The sequence below is a fragment of the Coptis chinensis genome, chromosome 8 (assembly GCF_015680905.1).
Source record: "Coptis chinensis isolate HL-2020 chromosome 8, ASM1568090v1, whole genome shotgun sequence".
NCBI lineage: Eukaryota > Viridiplantae > Streptophyta > Magnoliopsida > Ranunculales > Ranunculaceae > Coptis > Coptis chinensis.
Window position 1 is genome coordinate 39,496,372 of NC_141463.1, and position 20,430 is coordinate 39,516,801.

General features: G+C 35.6%; 1 protein-coding gene across 3 annotated transcripts in view; it reads right to left on the reverse strand.

The window, feature by feature from the left end:
* Nucleotides 1–237: 237 nt before the first annotated feature.
* HEXO1 (beta-hexosaminidase 1) overlaps nt 238–20,430 on the reverse strand; it is a 36,572-nt gene continuing 16,379 nt past the window's right edge. Inside the window, exons 10-16 of one of the 3 annotated variants that reach the window (XR_015206599.1) lie at nt 16,124–16,183; nt 13,416–13,449; nt 11,869–11,967; nt 6,955–7,014; nt 6,596–6,848; nt 4,655–4,833; nt 238–545 (exon numbers count right to left, since the gene is read on the reverse strand). Coding sequence is in view for 1 of the 3 variants with exons in the window: in XM_086581145.1 (XP_086437271.1) it covers nt 6,294–6,412; nt 6,598–6,848; nt 6,955–7,014; nt 11,869–11,967; nt 13,416–13,449; nt 16,124–16,183 (623 nt within the window). In the remaining 2 variants the exon portion in view is untranslated. Of the gene's footprint in view, nt 553–4,654; nt 4,834–6,265; nt 6,413–6,595; nt 6,849–6,954; nt 7,015–11,868; nt 11,968–13,415; nt 13,450–16,123; nt 16,184–20,430 lie in introns of those variants that run through there. The other 2 variants (XR_015206598.1, XM_086581145.1) reach the window with 2 other exon arrangements.

The window sequence follows — 20,430 nt, forward strand, 5'->3', positions numbered from 1 at the left end:
CAAGGAAGGAGCCAGGAATCTGAGATGAGGGGGTAGGAGTACAAAGTATAAACGTTCAAAATAGGCTTAGGAGTTATATATATGCTTAGGAGGGGAGTGCAAGCTGCATACGCTTAGGAAATGGTTCGTGACTTCTGACACTGCGTAGTCCAGATAATTACAAGTTAATTAGGCTTCAATTGGATAAACTGCACTAACCTGTCTCTTTAATCTACCTAGATGGACATTCTAATCAACTCAAGGTACAAGTAGAATTCCTTTAGTAGGCACTCTTAATTCTTTTTAAAGACTAAATTAACAGAGGAAGGAACTCATGTTCTTTGCTAATAGTAGGAATGCCATTGCCATGCAATCAAAGACAATTTTATCTGAGCGTACAGGACCAAATAAATTAGTCCACAACGACCAAGTACAAGTATCACTTCATGCTTCCTCCCAAACAAATATTTTCTTCCAGTAAGAACTGGAAGCAAAATCCCTTCAATAAACATTGGAAGATCCCAGCTCCTTTTGGTTGTACGCCTACTCTTGCCGACGGCAAGATACTGCAGGCTGCAAAAATGGGAGAGAGCTCCTTAGTAGACCAAACCTTCGATAGTATCTTGAGCGGAAAAAAAAAAATCAAGAGAGGGACCCAGATTTTTTAACTAGGGTATTCAAGTCGAAATTGACAACGAAACAAATTACTTAAATGTTCAGTTAAAAAAATTCATAGGCAAAAACAATTAACAATTACCAAACGAGTCAAAATGAATTTCATCGATCAATAAGAACAGTTGAGAACACTAGAGCCATACAAGTTTTGTGTACCATACACGTTTATGAATACATTAACTGCCATAAATAAGAGGGAGATGAGAAATGGAAGATGAATGGATGGAGAAACTGGTGAAAATAGACTAAAGAGAATTGGAGACTTCACGTAAGTATTGTAAAGTTTGTCTTTCAATTGTAAAGAAGTGGTGTGTGATGGACTGGTGATCCTAAGTTAAAGTTCGAAGGGCATCTCCATTCTCCAATTGGGGGGTAAAATTACACTTCCACGTAGGTGCCACTAGGTAAAGAACAACTCCCCTCATGTATTCATCCAAAATATACATACTGGATAGTCTCCACTAAAAATTAGTACGGTGTGTATTCTAAAACTTCGGACGTTGGTTAAAGTGACGTTTGAGAGAAAGATGTCTTGAAGCGCCACTAAAAATGGCATCCCTCCTTTTCCACGTCAACACCCATGTCTTGTTTCTAGTCAGTCAACCTCACTTTTTCATTTCTTCTTCTCAGCTTCTCAACCCATTTCTGTTCCTTGTTCTATGTTTTTATTTTTATTTTTTCAGATCGACCTCCCTCTCTCTCATTCTTCAACAGCTATTTGCAACTGATCATCATCATCAATCACTGTTTTTCATCAATTCACTGTTTTTTCAATACTAATTTTCATTCTGAGACAAGAATCTAGAGCTTATTGAGTTCAAAAACACCGAAAAGTGTTCACTTTCACTCTAAAAGATTCTCTTTCAATACTAATTTTCAGTCTGATACTTTTGAATTCATTTCACTCCAACTCGAATATATGATTTCATTGGCAATTTCCGTAATTTTGATTAGTGTGAAGTTTTGAGGTGTGATTGGGATATTTGAGTTGTTGAATCAGTGGTTTGATGGATTTTGAGATTGGTTGAGAGTGTTTATTGGATTTTGTTGATTTTGAGTTGTGACGAGTCAAACGTCCGAAAGTTTTTTTGTTCGGTCATTGGCTAAAGTCTCGCCTAAGTGTTTTAGCAACTAATATCTGGATAGGGAATTCCCCACCCCCTCTATTAACTACTAGTATATTACCTAAGATATACCACCCCATTGGAAAGAGTTTTTGACACTTGGGGTGTAAACTTTACAATATACGGTTCTATACAGTTTACACCTCTGATTGGAGATGTCCTAAGGAATAAGGATCCAACATGTTGAATATGAGTGGACTTTCACTACGAAATAATAAGTGCTGGAATAGTGGGCCAAGTTATATGTTATGGGAGTAGTAGTTTTACTTTTATGGAAACGCGTGGGTCCGTCCTTGGGAGAGACTGAAGTATACAAGAATGTGAAAAGTATTCAATTTTCAGCTAGGCGATAGCTGCAAAAGTTGATGACAAATTTCCCTTGGTTTTGAGTTTTTTCTGAGATAGAAAAAGATACATTGGACCGATATTGAAAGTAGGGGAAAAAACATGACAAAAACCAAAAGAAGTGGAGAATAATCAAAGTAAAAGTATAGACCTGGGCACTCAGATTCTCTCCCACTCGGATGGCATACTATTGACAATATGTAACTACAAGTATACAAAATATTGTGGCTGGTAAAAAAAAACGAAGTAACAGAATGCAAGTGTGACTATGGAAGAAAAATTTACAGTATACATGCTACAGACAGACAATTTAAAGATTGTAAGCTCCAAAATATCTAACTTTGTTTGGCAAGGTGGTTTTAAGTTCAAGGGAGTGCTATACTTTTTGAATTCAAATCAGTGATGAAATGAAAAGCAGAACACAAAACCACCACAACAACCGATCACCATCCATGACACGTACGACATATGGTGTGACGAAGGTATGACATGTTTTATAGCCCGCTTATCCGGGTATGATGACATGAGCTAAAGCTATAGGCATAATGATGCATGAGCATGGATTATTAATTAATTAGTAGTTTCTATTTTATTTGGTTTCCTAATTCAATTAGGATTAGGATTTAGGATGGTTTCTATTTGGTTTCCAATTAGGTTTAATAGTTGTTTTCTATATAAAGGCATCTAGGCCTTCATTGTTAGGGGGTTATTATTGATTATTAATTCATAATAATCTTTGTGAATTGTTCTTCATGTTTGAAGGTTTAAACTATAGATTTAGGTGTTTGTTTTATTAAATCTTATTGATGTTCATCCATTGTTGAAGCTTCCGCCAACAAGATACATCAAATTTGGTATCAAGAGGCAATCGATTTTTGGGATTTTTTTTTAAAGGAAACACAGCCTCTATAAGCTCTCGTGAACGACAAGCTTGTGTTGCCATTGATCCCATGACAGACAAACACACTGACCACCAACCGAATGATCCAAGGAATGCTTCAAAAGATTCTACTTCTACACCAACTGAAGATGATACAAAATCCCAGGCAGATCATGTGGTTCAGGAATAGTATCTTGGTAAGTGAGGACAAATCCAACCAACTTTCAGCATATGATACTGCTGTAAAACATCATCTATTCCCTTCTCGTCAACAATTATTATCAATTGAAGAGGAGAAACCCCTATTGGATTCTACAATGGTGCAATTTTCACCGGGGCCAAAAAAAAATATTACGAAAGAAGTTAAGAAAGATGAACTAGATGGGATTGATTTTCAAATTGCTAATTTGCATGTCATCTTTAATACCCCACTTCCGTCATCTCCAAGATATGGGAATTGTAGTGAGTTACGTAAACTTTCTACTCGATTATGTGGGTCCCAGATGTATCCAATTTCGAGGAGGATTTTGCTTGCCCCTACAAAGCAGTTCAATGTCTCTTTCGTGACTTCCACTATCCGTTGTGTTTCTCGACAAGAGTACTAGCAATATTTTGGTGCCATGTTATTTATTTGAGTTGATATTTGGGCAAAATTCGAGGTTGAATTTTCTGCCACTATGGGAGGGTGACGTATACGACTATGAAGAGCTTTTGTGCGTTGATGGATTTTTATAACTCCAAACTCGAGGACGAGTTTATTTCAAGCCGAGGAGTATGATGCATGAGCATGGATTATTAATTAATTAGTAGTTTCTATTTTATTTGGTTTCTTAATTCAATTAGGATTAGGATTTAGAATGGTTTCCTATTTGAGAAAGTTGTAAAAATAATAATAATAATAAGAATACAAAAATAAATACAAAATCTTTCTGATGTATCTTGTTGGCGAAAGGTTCAACAATTGATAAACATCAATAAGATTTAATAAAGAAACACCTAAAACTAGGGTTTAAAATTTCAAACATGAAGAACAATTCACAAAGAATTAATAATCAATAATAACCCCCTAACAATTAAGGCCTTGATATCTTTATATAATAAACTCAACTACTAAATCTAATCGGATTCCAAATAGGAAACCTCCTAATTCCTATTCCTAATTGAATCCTCCATAAATAATAGAAAGTACTAAGTAGCTATTACTAATTAATAAAATTAAGTAGCTATTACTAAGTAGCTATTACTAATCATTGAGGAGGATACAAGAGGAACAATCTATGTAAGATTTTGATTAAGGAATGCAGGTAGGGGTCCGCCTAACCCCATAGCTATCATTCAAAAAAAAAATTAATAAAATTAAGTAATCTTCTTCCATGCTCATGCATCACTTTCACATTTGCACTGATCACAATACAATAATCCTTACCCGGTTACCCATCAATATTACAATTTTATGTTCAACGAATTAGCATAAATCATGCCCTCACGGACAGAAATAGTGACTATTCCATCCTATCCAACATATACACTCAAAATAACTCCAACTACCAGATTATACCATCAAGACTTTACTTGGTGCTACTAAGCGGTTATATATACTTTCAAGTTTGCATAATGTAAGAAAAACAATTTTTTTCCAATAAGCACTTACCAGGGCACCACCATAGTTACTGATCATAGCATGAGCCAAAACCAATTGGAGGTCTCCGGGCATACATATTTTTACGGAGAGCTTTAACTCCACGCCGAGTCAACAAGCATCCAAGTATTCTAGCCGGGCAACACCATCACGCTTTATATTTCGGCAGAATTCTCTCTCCGCTCCACTTCCTACTGCAAAGAGAAAAAGAAATGAAGATAATTATATATCGTATCAATAATTCAATAGAGTTTTTAACTATTTAGTACCATGAACTTTCATTTTTATTCCTAAATGGTACCCTAACTTCTTTTCATGCCTATCAGTACCATGAACTTCCAATTTTTTATGATTTGATACATTTAGATATTTATCTGACCAACAAGAACCCGTGTGCAGAACTCGGATAAGAAATGATCCATTTTTTTAAAGCACAATGGAACATCTTGTTAGGTAAAAAGTGAGTCCAAAGTTGATTTATAAGTTATATTACAGGAGAGATACATAATGAATTTTTCTTTAAGAAAGGTGAGAACTTAAACAAAGAAAGCGACAATGAAGTGCTCAGTCTAACAAGTGAACGTTAAGATGACAACAACTCAGTCCCTTAGACTCTTAATTTCATCCTCATGTTCAAAGCACGAGTGTAACGGGGAATTAGAGTTTAACTCTATAGAGAAACCGAGTTCAAATTCTGTGGTAGTGTTGTAACTTATGAAGCACCGATACGTCCCTAAGGGTGAAGTATCCGTATTTGACATGGATACGCCCCGATACGCGTCCGATACGTGTCGGATAACGCGATTTGGAGTATCCGATTTTATAATTAATTTTTAATTTCCAACACTTGAGGGGGACAATAATCTCACACATACAAGAATTTTTTGGAACTTCAACAAAAAAACAAGTGAAATAAAATCTAAGTTATGAAGAGATGCAAGAGAAGAAAGATGAAGTGAATCCAAGTTATACATGTAAATTGCTGCTTAATGTGTTTGAATTGGTCATTTTATGAAGTAGAATTGCCATTTTAATTTGAATTTGGTGAAAAAAATATATATATATATATATATATATATATATATATATATATATATATATATATATATATATTATATTCAAAAGCGTGTCCATGACGTATCCGTGTCCTATATTTTTGAAAAATGCCGTGTCCTCGTGATCCCGTCGTGATCGGGTATCCGTGCTTCCTAGGTTGTAACTAAAACGTGCAACACTGCTTCTTAGATCCCAGGGATCACAGACCGACCATAGAACCCTGTTCAATATGTGGAATGCATTAGGTGTCTGCTCGTAGGTTGGGTCGTCAAACGACTGCAGCTTGCAGCCTTGGTAAATAGAATATCTCTGGCCAGAACTTGAACAGTCACAATCGAGTGAGGGAACTTTTTTAATAAGGTGCCCAAATGGGTAGATCTTATGAATTTTTCTTTCCGGACTTGGATCTCCTGAGAATATGAGGTCGCTAATACCAAAGGTAATACAAAGGAAAAATATCCTTCAGCAGCAGAAGAAAGAAAACTCATAATGAGGACTACAAATTATCTGAACGACGTAAAATCTAGACAGATAATGACAAATGACCAAAGAAGGTAGGGCCCCAAGTATAAATGGAACCCTATGTATTAACAATTTAACAGTCTTGTTTTGGGCTCGAGAGCGAATATAGGTCCGTAAGATGTCCATGGGAAAATCTTGAGCGAGTAGATGTGAAGTGTGAACTTCCCGTTAGAATCGGATAAACATCGAGAACTGCCAATAGTAAAATACACAAACTCACTACATGTCATTACTATAAACAATCTTAAGCTATCGTTTCATCTATTTATTCATTCTGTCTACAAGTAACTTCCCGTTTTTTGGTTGGTTCAGAGTGATATAAACTGACTACAAATAAATAACCACTCAATAGTTATTTGAATAAATGACATGCACACCTGAAGCAGCTGCAGCACGTGGCCATATTGTTTGCTGAACATCTGAGGGATCAGCTGTCTCACTCCACATGCAAACTTCTCCGCCAAGCACAAGTTTTTGTTCTAAAACGTCATTTATTCCTTCCAAAGGGTCACTGTTATAGACACCCTCCCAAGGGACATCCAAATGATCAAGGTACCATACACCTTGATTGCTAAAAATGCATCTGAAACCTTTTGCTACAGCTTGTGGGCAAACCCCTCCACCCAACCTGTAAAGATAGATAGATAACAATTTGTTTCCTTAACCTTAATACTGTAACACTTGAGAGTACTTCGAAGTAATTGAATTATAAGAGGTGGCCTCAGAAAACTAACCAATTATGCACCACGGTCCTTGGGTTAAGGTTTTCCTTGAACGTATTGAAAGTCTCTTCCCTGATATCAGATGACAAGGTTCAGATCTATAGTAAAAATTTAATGATTTAACTTTTTGTGTTAGTTGTTGCACCAGAGTAGCAGAGCTGTAATGAGACTTTCACAACTGTAATGCATCACATATATAAACAAATTTGTCAAATTGCCAATTTCTCCATAAGCTCAAACTTATGTAGAGGGGCAAATTCTACTTAATATGAGAGAGGAGGCCGGGGGGATAGAACATAGGCAGGATGCACCTAGAAATCGGAATTGGGGTAGAGTGACCTAAGCAAGAGTGAGAGCATGTAAGAATATTCTTCCTCACATCCAATCCTTCCAATATATTTCTACATATAAAGATACACATAAATTTAAACAATCAAAATAGCCATGCTCTAGCATCTCTCCTAGAGTCTCAAGTTTCAAATAATTATATTTATTTTTTCTTTTATCTGTAAAACAGTAACATTATTAATTTAAAAAGTGAGGGGACGTAGATAGAGTGAGTGAGCAACACTACTTTGCATTTGTTAGAGTTCTTTTTTATTTACGGAACAATTTCTCAAGGGCGTCCACAGGCCTAGGTGTGTCCCCATGCTGCTTGCGGATGGTCTATTAGGGGATCGGGGAAATCACTTCGACCCAAATTTTTTGGATGCAAACTGATGTAGATTAAACTGGCAAGGAAACTTCAATTTATCATAATCTACTCTTGAATTAAACAAAACAACTAAAACTAAAACAAATCTTTATTTCTCTTTGAAATATTCTCAATAACACAACTATCTTTTATTGAATCTCATAAATTCTCAAACAAAACAACTACCAATGAACCCTAATTACAAGCCCTTATTTATACTAACTGACAACAAAGCAAAACCAATAGGAATAAGACATGTGGCCACTACTAATTAAAACAAATCAAATTGGACCAACTAAATTATATGGGGGCTCGCCTATGCGACCCATGGGCTTGACATGACTTTGACTTGACTCATGTCCACATCATTCTCCCATGTTGAAAGAATTCGTCTCGAATTTTGAAGTTTCAAGAATCCACACAATCGTCTCCAAATCATCACACATCACCCTCCCAGTTTTGAGAAGAATTTGTCCACGAAGTTTTACCCTTGTAGTGAGTAAAAAAAAATATTACACCAAGTCGCCCTAGACATTGAACTTGAAAGATGAAGGAATTGTATTACTGCAGAAACATGCGCATCATAGTGTTTAACAAAACCCACCCATATTGAATTCACATGTAGGATAAATAATCTCCCGGGCACCAAAAGAAGTCTTCAAATATAAAATCAGAAACTCAGACTTTTGATCTATGGGTAAGACTTTTGCAGAGACAAAAACTTCAACTTGCTCCTCAATCACCTCCCAACACAGATCAATAGATGCAATCTCTAAATTAGCAAATTTGTAAGAAGTTTCACAAACAACTTCATCTCCAAAAATTGAATAGAAATCAGCAATACCATAAACTTCCAAGTTTTGAAATTTTGTTCGGGTTGTCTCATCTTTGTCTTCATCAAACATGCTAAAAAAATAATCAAATTCTTCTTTTTCCTTGAGACTTTTCTGTCAATCTACAACTTCAACAAGATCGTGCTTGATATTTTTAGCGATTCTATTAAATTTAAAACTTTTCCATTGCACGCTTCAATCAAATCAGTTGTTGAATAGTTGGTTCAGACACTTTCTCAAACATGTTGCTAACATAATCTTGAAAATACCGTGCGACTATCGTTGGAATTGGTGGGGTATATATATATTGGAAGAGGGTTGGGATAAGAGTAAGAATATGCATTAGGTTGCACATATGAAAATACAGAAGGATATGCATATGGATTTTGAAAACATGGTTGGTAAGAAACGACATATGGATACAAGTATGCCATGCCAAAATAAAACAAATGAAAACCCTACTTCTTGACAAAATCCATAAAAATGAAATCTTTCCTAAGAAATATCAAACCTTTTCCCGGATTCTTAGAAAAATTGAATCTTTTCTTTTTCCCAAAAGAGCGATTCGTGCTCCGATACCAAATAATGTAGATTTAAAAAATTTGGAAGAAGCAACAATTTAGCAATATCTACACTTTAATTCAAAACAAATAAAAAAACCCTAAAAGTCTCTCTTTTATTGAATCTCATAAATTCTCAAACAAAACAACTACCAATGAACCCTAATTACAAGCTCTTATTTATACTAACTGACAACAAAACAAAGCCAATAGGAATAAGACACGTGGCTACTACTAATTAAAACAAATCAAATTAGACCGACTAAATTATATGGGGGCTCGCCTATGTGACCCATGGGCTTGACTTGACTCATGTCCACATCACAAACCCTATTACTTTAACCACTCCCTGTGTACAATCCTGTCTTGTGGAAGTACCCCAGTAGGAATTTCAGCCTCACGAAAAAAAATTAGCTCGTTTGAATGTCGAGCAATATGAAAAAACTGAAAATTTGTAGACTGTTAGATTAATCCTAAAAACTTCAAATGTCATACACAAAATTTGATAATGTCATACACATTCAAATGAGTTGATCTTTTCTGAGGATGATCTTCACAGTGAAGAGGGTATATCCACAAATACTAAGTGCTGAAGTGTAGGTCCAGTTCTTTTTTATGGAGTGGCTCTAAGGGAGTGCTGTAACAAAGAGGCTATATCCTTTAATTGCCAGACTCGTTAATAATGCATGGAGCTCCAGCTTTAGATCATAATGCATGGAGCTCCAGCTCTAGATCTGCTAAATGAGAATAGTGTATCATCCACGCTCCTAAACCCACAGATCCGCAACTCAATGTCAAAAGAACCGTGAACTTTTCTCTCATTGAAGTGGGATCTCTGTGGTTTCTTTTCAAAAGTTTTATGCTATTATATTGTCTTCTTTATTGAAATACTGCTTTACTGAAAAGTTGTCTGTTTGACTTTGACTTCAAATGCTTTTACTAACTCCAACCTACCCACCTAACCCTTTAACCTCATGTTTCTACCTAAGCAGTTAAAATTGGTTTTCGGAAGTAATCGGTCTAGGAGCGGGATGCGATTGGTTAATCAGTTTTATATTATTATATACATAAACAATTATTTATACCTCCAAATTATAAAATAGCAAAACATATCACTAGCTTACCTACTTCACAGACAAAAAACAAAACATCTCTCTTAATCACTGCTGACCATTTCAAGTGCTTTCTCTTTTTGCTAAAAAGGTAACACACTAAGTAAAGAAAGAGAGAACTCACCACAAAAATCGATGAGTCATAAACAGGAAGAAAGGAATACCAACCATCTAGTCTATTTTAGTTATTTCTTTAAATATTATATTCTCCTTCACCTTTATCGCTTACTTCTCTCTTCGTTCTCAACTATTACCTTCAAAACCAGAAGCACATCCAAATAATTTTAAGCCCAAAAATTTCCCTAATCTGTAATATCTCAACCCAAATAGCACGAATAGTCTCAACTTTACAAAAGATGAAGATAAAATTTTGTTCTTCCCTGCGACTACAAGTGCAACAGCAAGATGCTCACCACCAGTTCAATTTCATCTTCTAAATTCTACTTCTAAATGAAGATGGTACAGGTACAAAAAGGAGTTTTTCTGCAACGACCTAGAATCGGAAGTTGATAATTGTTGGGTTCCGATAATATCGGTTTGATGGCATCTCTATTTCGCTTAAGAAGACAATTCTCTCGATAAAAGCTTTGTTATTTCGGTAGTCTAAAGTCTTCAAAAAGTTTAGAGGATGCTTCTTTGAGTCTTTTGTTGCTAGATGGGATCATCTTTATTTTTAGACATGGGGGTGATAGTGTATGTCCGGGGTTTTTGTTTTTCTTCTTCTTATGTTTTGTTTCATCGCTTAAATATTTATTTTTCAGTTGTTCTCTTGTAATGTAGGCCTTCTCAACCTACTTTTATTTTACTAATGGAATATCACTTTTTACCGAGCAAAAAAGAAAGATAATATCGGTGAGTTTTGCTCATTTGCCCGAGAAAATCGGTGTTCAATCACCGAAGATCACCGAATAAACCGCCAACTGAGTAATGATTGAGAAATCGGAAAATATAATATCGCTTGACCACGATTACTCACCGATTAAATTCGATTTTAACTGCTTAGGTTTCTACATACACTTTCTCCAAATATGTAATTCTCCTTCCATCAAATAATCATAGTCCATCCTTCTCTCTCCCATTCCATATTAACCACTCATCTCCAGTATTTCTCTCAAATTGATAGTCACACTTGCTTGTCGACGTTAGGCTAAAGTAGCACCAGATGTGAGGGAGCATGTTGAGATGTTCAATATAGTCCCGCACGGGACATTGAAACCCTTGCATAACAGTATATGAGCTCCTGGGCCTCTCCACTCATTTCCAATTGGTTTCGAATTGGGTGCCCAAGTTTAATAGAATTTTATTTTTCACCAATTTTCATTTATATATACATAATCCCCCGATCATTATAAACATTGGTAAGTTTTAAAACATCTGCCCCCATCCCACTCCCTCGCCCGCTTCTTTCCAGTAAGATCTATCCCTCCCCATATTTATATGAGAGAGGTACCTATTAGTAACGGCCCCATCTTTGTTTGATTCTCTTTAAGGAATAACAAACATACAATTTTACTGCATTGTCAGAGTTTGCACATACACATAATTTTTATAGACTTTCTTAGTGCGAGACAATGATTTTTTATCTTTAATTGACTGAAGAAGTAGGGTGGAAAAAAAAACACACTCGAAGAAGCAGAGTAAATGGATTCCTAAAATAAGGGTCAGGCGACATCAAGAGTAAAGCGAGAAAAATATTTGATAATTACTATAGAAAAATTAACACATACCAGTTTACAGGAGTCCAACTTCTAGCAATAGCTATCTCTTGACCTCTTAATACAAAGTATTGATATGCATCTTTGGCAGTCATGTTGTGCTCAAGAAGCCTGGAGTCAGTTAAAAACAAAATACATTGATGACTACAATCATGTCAAATTATCAAATTGACTAAGTAATCGAAGGAGTTCGTGTTAACAACTTTCCCACGTATCAAGACATGGATGCCTTCAGCTACAAGAAGTTCTATGTTTTTATTGTATACACAGTCTCTTTTATTGTTTTTGAAAGGGTCCTATAGTCCCCTGTGTGTATAAGATCTTTTGGTTTTTTTTTTTTTTGGGGTGGGGAGAGACGGAGGGAGACTGTAAATTCAATAAGACATAAATATCAAAGGCATCGGAATGACTAGTCAAGGGGTTTCTTAAATAGATCAGTTTGCATAATAAAATATGCTGTCAAAGGTGGTGCCAACACTACCAAGGTGCACTGGCGGCCAATGTGGTAATTTTAGTGAAAATAGTGGTAGGTCGTTGTCAAAGATGTTCCTAAGCAGTGCTAAGGCGGCCCAAGGCACTAGTTGAGAAATTTAACGCAGTAAAAATTGTATTGTTGTTAGAAAAAGTTTGGAGAGAAAAGAGAGAAAAAAGAGGATATGGCCATGAAAATAAGAGTTAACAATGACAGAAACTTCCTAAAAAACAGTCGGTCTACCGGCCCTAACGAAATAAGTCATGCGGGGACATCTCCCTCGGGGGCTTGCACCATATAGCTCCTCTGGATATGTCCCTTAGAACTTTAACAAACACATTGCACCTCACCTCGGCCCAGACAACATAGGTTACAATTGAACGGCCATTATAACTCTACAAAAGAAAGATAGCTAGCTTTCTCCCAAATATTCAATCAGCCTCCAAAAGGCAAAGGGTTTTGGAGAGTGAAGAAGAGAGAGATTAGCAAAGCACTTACTGAGAAATGAAAAATATTTTTAGCAATTTGACTAATGTGTCAGAGATGAATCTGAAAGAGAAAAATAACAAAAATCATTACATTCCTGGGGAGGACTTCTATTCGATCAAACAGTTCCTTTGGCAGGACTTCTCACATACTTTTCACGGTAAGTTGAAACCAAATATACCTAAGTTACATTGACATCGATACGAGTGTCGGCGTCCGATACAGATACGGAGTGTTCGACACGGCGTCTATATAAAGTAGAACATGGGGACACAGCTAATTAAAATGCAAACTAATACTATTCTCTAGCTACACAATGCTTGGGCTGAAGAGCTTTCCAAAGTGCCTCCTTACAAATAAATAGCTATGAAAGTGGCATATCAAGTTGAAACCATGTTACTAGATTATTGTCTTGGTCTTCTAGGTTTTAGAAGAAACCCCAGTTTAAAATCGTATACACAAACGTGTCCATGTGCCTGAGATCGACAAGGATTTTTTTTTTAAAGAATATGAAGTGTCCATGTTACTTAGCAATATACCAAAATGACATTTGCAAGAAAGCACTTCTAAATCCCAGCATTACTAATGAAGAGGGACATACCATTGATTCACGTGTGGAGTTGACTTCCAACAATCTGGCAAACATAGACCAGTTTTACCATAGTGAAAATAAATAAATAAATAAAATAAAATACACATTGTAGGCCAAGACTAATTAAGATACGTACTAAGAGGACATCCATGCATGCACAGGATAATAAATACTTAAACAGGTAACTCTAATGGTTTAATTTGAACAACCATGATAGCTTCAAATTCAAATGCTTTGCAAATTTGACGTTAGAAAAAAATCCAGGGAATTTGTTGCACGACTTTTCATTGCCATGACCTTTATTGTAGTCTAAAAATTGACATATACTTTACCCTGGTACCAAATCAATGTTACAGATTTTTTCCTTCTCATTTGTCCCCTCTCTTGTCAAATTTCAAATAAGTTATAATTGCAAGAGTTTTCTTATTGATAATGACAAGACAGTAACAGATGTTATATACTTCCAATAAACAGATTATCGCGCAATTTTGAAACAACAAAACCTTTTCGCAAATGTTGGATTTGGGTAGGAAATCCTGTTTGTCCATTCAATTCTCTCCAATACCAGCTTATTTCATGGAATAAATTCATAAAACGGTATCTTACAATTTCAATTTTTCAATAGTGCTAAATCAATTGTCAAAAAAATATAAATTCATGGAGGAATTTGCAATGTTAGTATTTGTGAGGGTATAGGTGAGACAAGACGTTAGTGATGTTTCACTATACTTGAGTGGAAAAGTACGAAGAGTACACTGTTCATATAGGGATAGACTAGGTGGATAATAGTAAACAAGTAGTGTATGGAGGAGAATAAAATATAGGCAATAGTAGTAAGTTTTATTAGCTTTTAGCTCTTTTGGCTCAAGTACAAAGTGAGGTACACAATGCCTATTTATAGGCTCCTTGTGAACCGATTTCACCAAGTCTCTCTAACATTTCTAGCTACACTTTTCACTTAAGCTAGTACATCCCTAGCTAGATACTAAAATAGAGCCTAACAGCTGTCACATATCTTGACACATGTTATCATGTTCTAAAATTGCCTACATAGCTAGATATTTCTAGCACTACATGCCTTGATATTTTTAGAAAGATACGAATTTCTCAAGAAAGAACAAACATGCATTATTTTTTCAACACTCCTCCTTAATGCTCTTTTGTGTTACACCAAGCATGCTTTGTAGTACTTCAATTTGTAATACTTCAGTTTTAGGTCTTGTTCACACCTTAGTAAAGATATATGCAACTTGCTCGCCTGTCTTGCAGTAGTTAAACTCTATCTTCCCTTTCCTTGATACTTCACGTATGAAGTGATGTTTGATAGTTATGTGTCTTGTCTTGTTACGAGACATTGGTTTTTTGCTATTGCAATAGCATACTTGTTGCAAACAGAATAGTTTTGTAGCTCTATTTTGACGCTCGCCCATGTCTTTGAAAATTCTTCTTAGCCATATTGCTTGGCTTGCTGAGCCTGCTATAGCTATGTATCAACTTTTGTTGATGATTGCGCGATGATTTCTTATTTCTTAGAAGCCCCCACGAGAACATACCCTAACAAGAATGTATACTCTGAAGTGCTTTTCATATCGTCAACTGATCCAGCTTGGTCACTGTCGGTGTATCCATATACAAACTAGGATTATACCATATACCATACTCTGATACTCCATCGTACCTTGTAAGTTTTTTAATAATCTCTTTGCTGCTCCATAGTGTATCTGACTTGGGGGTCTGCAGAACCATAAGTAACACATGAAGCAGAATAGATAGCAGCAGCAGCCTCAGCAAGCCAAGCAATATGGCTAAGAATAATTTTGAAAGATACGAGGGAGCGTCAAAATGGAGCTACATAAATATTCTGTGACAACAAGTTTGTTATCGCAAAAGCAAAATATTCAGTATCTCACAACAGGACAAGACACATTGCTAGGAAACATCACTTCATACATGAAGTATTAGGTAAAGGAAGATCGAGCTTAAGTACTATAGGATAGACAAGCAACTTGCAGATATCTTAACCAAGGTGTTAGCAAGACTTAAATTTGAAGTACTACAAAACATGCTTGGAGTAAAATAAAGCGCATTGAGGAGGTGTTAAAAAAAGTAATACACATTTGTGCTCCATAGAGCAGTTTATATCTTTCTAAAAATTTCAAGGCAAGTAGTAAAAGATGTATCTAGCTACGTAGGCAATTCTAGAACATGATAACATGTGTCAAGATATGACACGTGTTGTACTTTAGTAGAGTACCTAAGGACAAATGTACTAGCTGAAGCAACAAGTTTAGCAAGAAGAAAAGAGAGCAAATAGTCTATCTCACCTAGTACCCTCACAAATAGTAAGATTTCTTAGAAAAAACAAAACCTTGTATGGTATCTAGAAATCGAAAAAATAAAAGAGAGCACAATAATGGAGTTCTCTAACCAAATCCATGTTCCAAAGACAACCTGATTAACAATCAGACAACGCTAGTCACTGGTTCAAGGAAACCAATTGTGGACCCCGGTAGTTATTTATACTAGCAATAATATTACTCTAAGCAACCCCACCATGCTTGCACTATGTGCCAATACAACATAATAATATCTACATCCAATGGTATTGTAAATAATCTTCTTAGATGTTCCCTTGAACGATTGATTTGAGAATTTAAAGTAAGAAACATATTGCTACCACAGATAAAAGGTAAGTAAACTCTGCAAATACAACTAACCTGTATTAACCTCATCACCTCCCAAGTGGAAGAACTCAAATGGAAAGATTTTCCTCATATCTGATAGGAACATAGACTCTAATCAATATGTTATACCAGTACCACGTTAGATCCAAATGTAAAGAAATTGTTGTACCAAGGCCTTTTTCACAAAAAGTTCAAATATTACCGATAAAAATAAGGGAAAAAAGAGATGGCAAAGAAAACGTGAAAAATTAATAAATAAGACTAGGGGAAAAATAGAGGAAATAAACATAACGTCTAGGGAAAGAGCTCATACGTTGCATTGGATTCATTACATGCTTAAGCACTGTTACAGTTCAAACTTCAAATGACTGATTCCGATAGCTGAACTGTATTTAATGCAGATCCAGACACGGACTGCCAATGGAAACCGTTTAATGAGTCCCCATTCTATTGAAAACAACCTTTATTAATTTGATTATTTCTTCATGTTAGAGTTCTTTGTTAGTCATTAGATAGGTGGGGCACTAGATAGTCATTATATAGGCTTTTCATATTGTAAACAGACTATTTTCCTATAAAAGAAGTGAGAGAGAAGGCCGAAACTAACTAAGCCAAACTCTTGTTTCTCTCTCAACTTTCTTCTCCATTAGAATTAATATAATTTTACTCTTCATTTAGCTCAACTCTTAATCTGGTTTCTTATTTGGTATGGACATATGTGTTACTATTAAAATCTTGCATCCCTTCACATCTTCCAACTCAGCCAAAAAGCATCCTGAAGGGTAGTCCACAGGCCCATAGACATTAGTTAGAAAAACATCATTGTTGGTCCTTTTCCTACCCACGAGGACTAACAGAAAAGGTCCTCTCTAGCACCTCCTTATTCCATAAAGAAATTATACACCCGCATATCCGCAACGAAGGAACAAGGGGAAAGACCACATTACCCTTCCCTTCCCCCAAAGTTGCATCACCTTTCGTTTGTCCATACTATCCCACTTTGACTCTTATATCATAAGAAATCCAACCTTCCACTCCCTTCTCATTCTCCCAATCCAACTCCTCTTTCCTTAAATCCCCCACACCAACCAAAAAAAAACTAACATTCCATAACAAAATTGTCGGCTTCATTGACAACAAAAAAATTCCCCCAACCTCCTCTTCTGAGCACTCAAACTCCATATCAAGTAACGATTCCGAAAAATAGGACATAAATAGTTCCAGAAGCGCATCCCTTGTTTCCCCCACCTCCCATTCTCCTCCACATTTGCCAAGAGGTTGGAAAGTTTCTCTTGCTTTTTATTCCACCGCCAACCCCCATCTCTTCCCAAAGACCACCTAGACTCCCTCGGCGTATCATCCCCCCTTCCTAACTACTTCACACGAACGAGTACAAACTCCAACAACCAGACCAACCCTATTTTCACCAACTGCCCCTTTATTTCCCCCCTCACCAAGTACAAATACTTTTTCTGACTGCCACATCTGCCTATCTATTTTCTCCCTCACCACCCTTACTCAAACAGGTACAGACATTTTTTTTTCTAGCCATCACACCTGCCTCTCTATTTTCTTCCTTACCACCCTCACCCTTGTTGAGGATAGAGTTTGTTTAGTTTTCATTTCAAACTTTTGTATTGAGTGCTCTCTTTCCTCCCTCTCTATACAATCTTCCACCTTCATAAATAAAATTCCAGTTTGAAGTTTATATTGCTGTTAATCGATTTGCTTTACTTTTTGTAAATATTTATTAATTTTCTCTTAATATATATATATATATATATACCAAAAAGAGAAAAGAGATTAGGTAAAAACACTTGATAATTGCGGAAAAATCAGTCAGCAGCAAGAACACTCTTAAAACAAACTGATTTTTATTATATGGGTGAAAATATGTTACAGAGGGAAAAGAGAGCACACTCGATACTAAAGAAAATTAGAGCTGGAAATGAAAGATATCCCTCAACAAGGGTGAGATATCCCTTTATAGTAGTCAAATTTCAAAACATAATTTGAAGTCCGCACAAGAAGTTGGCTACATGTGCTGAAATAGTTGCAGTCGGCAGGCCACCTTGACAAAACATTATTGTCTTTTATTTCTACTGTAAAGGATAAAAATCCTTATCTTGAGCAAAATAATGCGTCTTAACTATTCACCTTTTAACTTTTGTGAATAATGCGGCTTTATGTCTGCTTCATGGGCCATAGGCACTAATTATGTTTGCCAATAAGAAGTATTATTGTGCAGAAGGCCTTATCTTACTGTGCTAGAAATTATTGTCCTTATCCCTCCTTATGTTTTAGAGGAAGTAGTCTTAATCTCCTGTTGTGCCTTATATGCCTTTTGAAAAATGTCCCATATAGTATCATAGTATCTTTAGTAGGTTCCTTTGGAGGATTAGAGGAAACTCGATAAATCTGGGTGAGGACTTTAGTAAGATTAAAATTGTCACCCAAATCTTCCTCTGGCTGACATTCTCCTGCTAGGCAAGCAAATTGATTTGCCTCTTGCTGACTATTATTAGAGGTCATAGAGACATCAACTTAACTTGCTGAGAGGACAATATTGTATTTTCTGGAGGTGACTTATCCTTAGTGCTAGAGGATGACTTAGCACTTGAAGGTGGCTTGAATGAAGTCATAAAATGACTCGAGTTTTTCCATACATAAGTCAGTAATTTGGCTCTCGGAAACATTAGGATTCTAGAATCGAATTAGATTCTTCATAATTTCAAAATGATTCCCTGAATCATCATTTCTGAAAGATTGTTTCTTGAAGTCTGTTCAATGAATGATTTTAAATCATTCTCAATGCTAATAATAGCTTCGTCTGTTGGAAACGTGATCCACCATCGGAAATAGAATTTTCTTTTGAGAACTGGAACTCGGAGGTGATTATATTAACATTTAAAATCCCATTTAAAAATCCAAGGTATACCATATAAGGTATAAAAGATTAAGAATGGGTAATCTCAAGAGAATCTTTGCTTTCCCCTTTAATTGAGGATAGTATTCTATCCATTTTAGAAAAATGTCTAAAAGTTTTTTAGGGAGAATTTATAGTTCAGGACCAAAACATTCCCACCATTGAAAAATCCAATAAGGGTAATTAGTATTAATTGACTGAGGACAGAGTTTAATAAACCATGAGTGTTTCCGGTGAATATTTTGATATAAAAATGTATTAGTACAAGCCGAAATATAATCCCAATAATTATAATATATGATTGTCAAATTTGACTTTTTGCATTTGTTGGGATCTAGACCCTATTCATTGTAAGAGATAAATCTCTTGAATATAGCCTTGTTATAAACAATAGGACTATATTCAGCATCAGGCTTCTGACCAGTGTGGGAAATTTCCACCGTAGAAGTAGCCTTAGATAAAATTTCCTCATAGGTTTTCCTCATAAAATTTCCTCATAGCCTTAGATAAATCTCTATGTTTACCGTCAATATCAAAATATCTTCGCTGAATTTCCCAAGGATCAGACATCCACTTTGTTGAAGATAAATATCAAAATATCACCTGGTTGAAGATAAATGACTGTTTGATCTGCCATTTTATTAGGGACATAAAGAGTTTGAGGAGTAAGAACAACCTCTTTCATAGACTTTCTTTTCTGCTGAGATAACATATAAAAAAGGAAATTCTTTTTCATTATTAAGGAAAGTATATTTTTCTTTATTTTTTCCTCGTCCTTTAGTGTTATAACCATTACCCCCTCTGCCTTTTTGAGAAGTATTCATGACCCTATGTAAAATTCTCGCGTTAGAAAATCTGGCAAAGAATTAAAATCACCTTTGATATATTCAATCTCAAAATCAAAGGCAGAGCAGATCAGCTTGCCATTTTGTAAAAATCTGTTTGGATGCAATATTTTTAATGTCTTTTTGCAACACCTGTTTAGCAGCACTACAATCAATTCGAACAAAGAATTTTTTATTTAATAAATCATCTTGAAATTTATGAATACATTTTACAAGAGAAAGAATTTCTTGTTTTATAGCAAAATAATTAACCTGAGCCTTCTTCCAAGTTCTAGAGGTAAAGCGGATTAATTCTTCTTTTTACTAGTAAGAGGGTTCTTGTGTTTTAAGATACGGGAGAAATTGGCCTGAAAACACATATCCTGCTTAAAGTGGCACTATAGTCCCTACACGACTTGGGTGACGTCCCAGAGTTACTATTACAAATAAAAAGAAACAATAATGATCTGGTAGAAAACTACAGTCTTGTATTATCAAGTATGAGATCAAGTAAAATCTTAATATTCATCTTTAGCAAGTTACTATTTATAAAACTGGAAAGGAAGAGACAGTAGTACTTCAAAAAACCG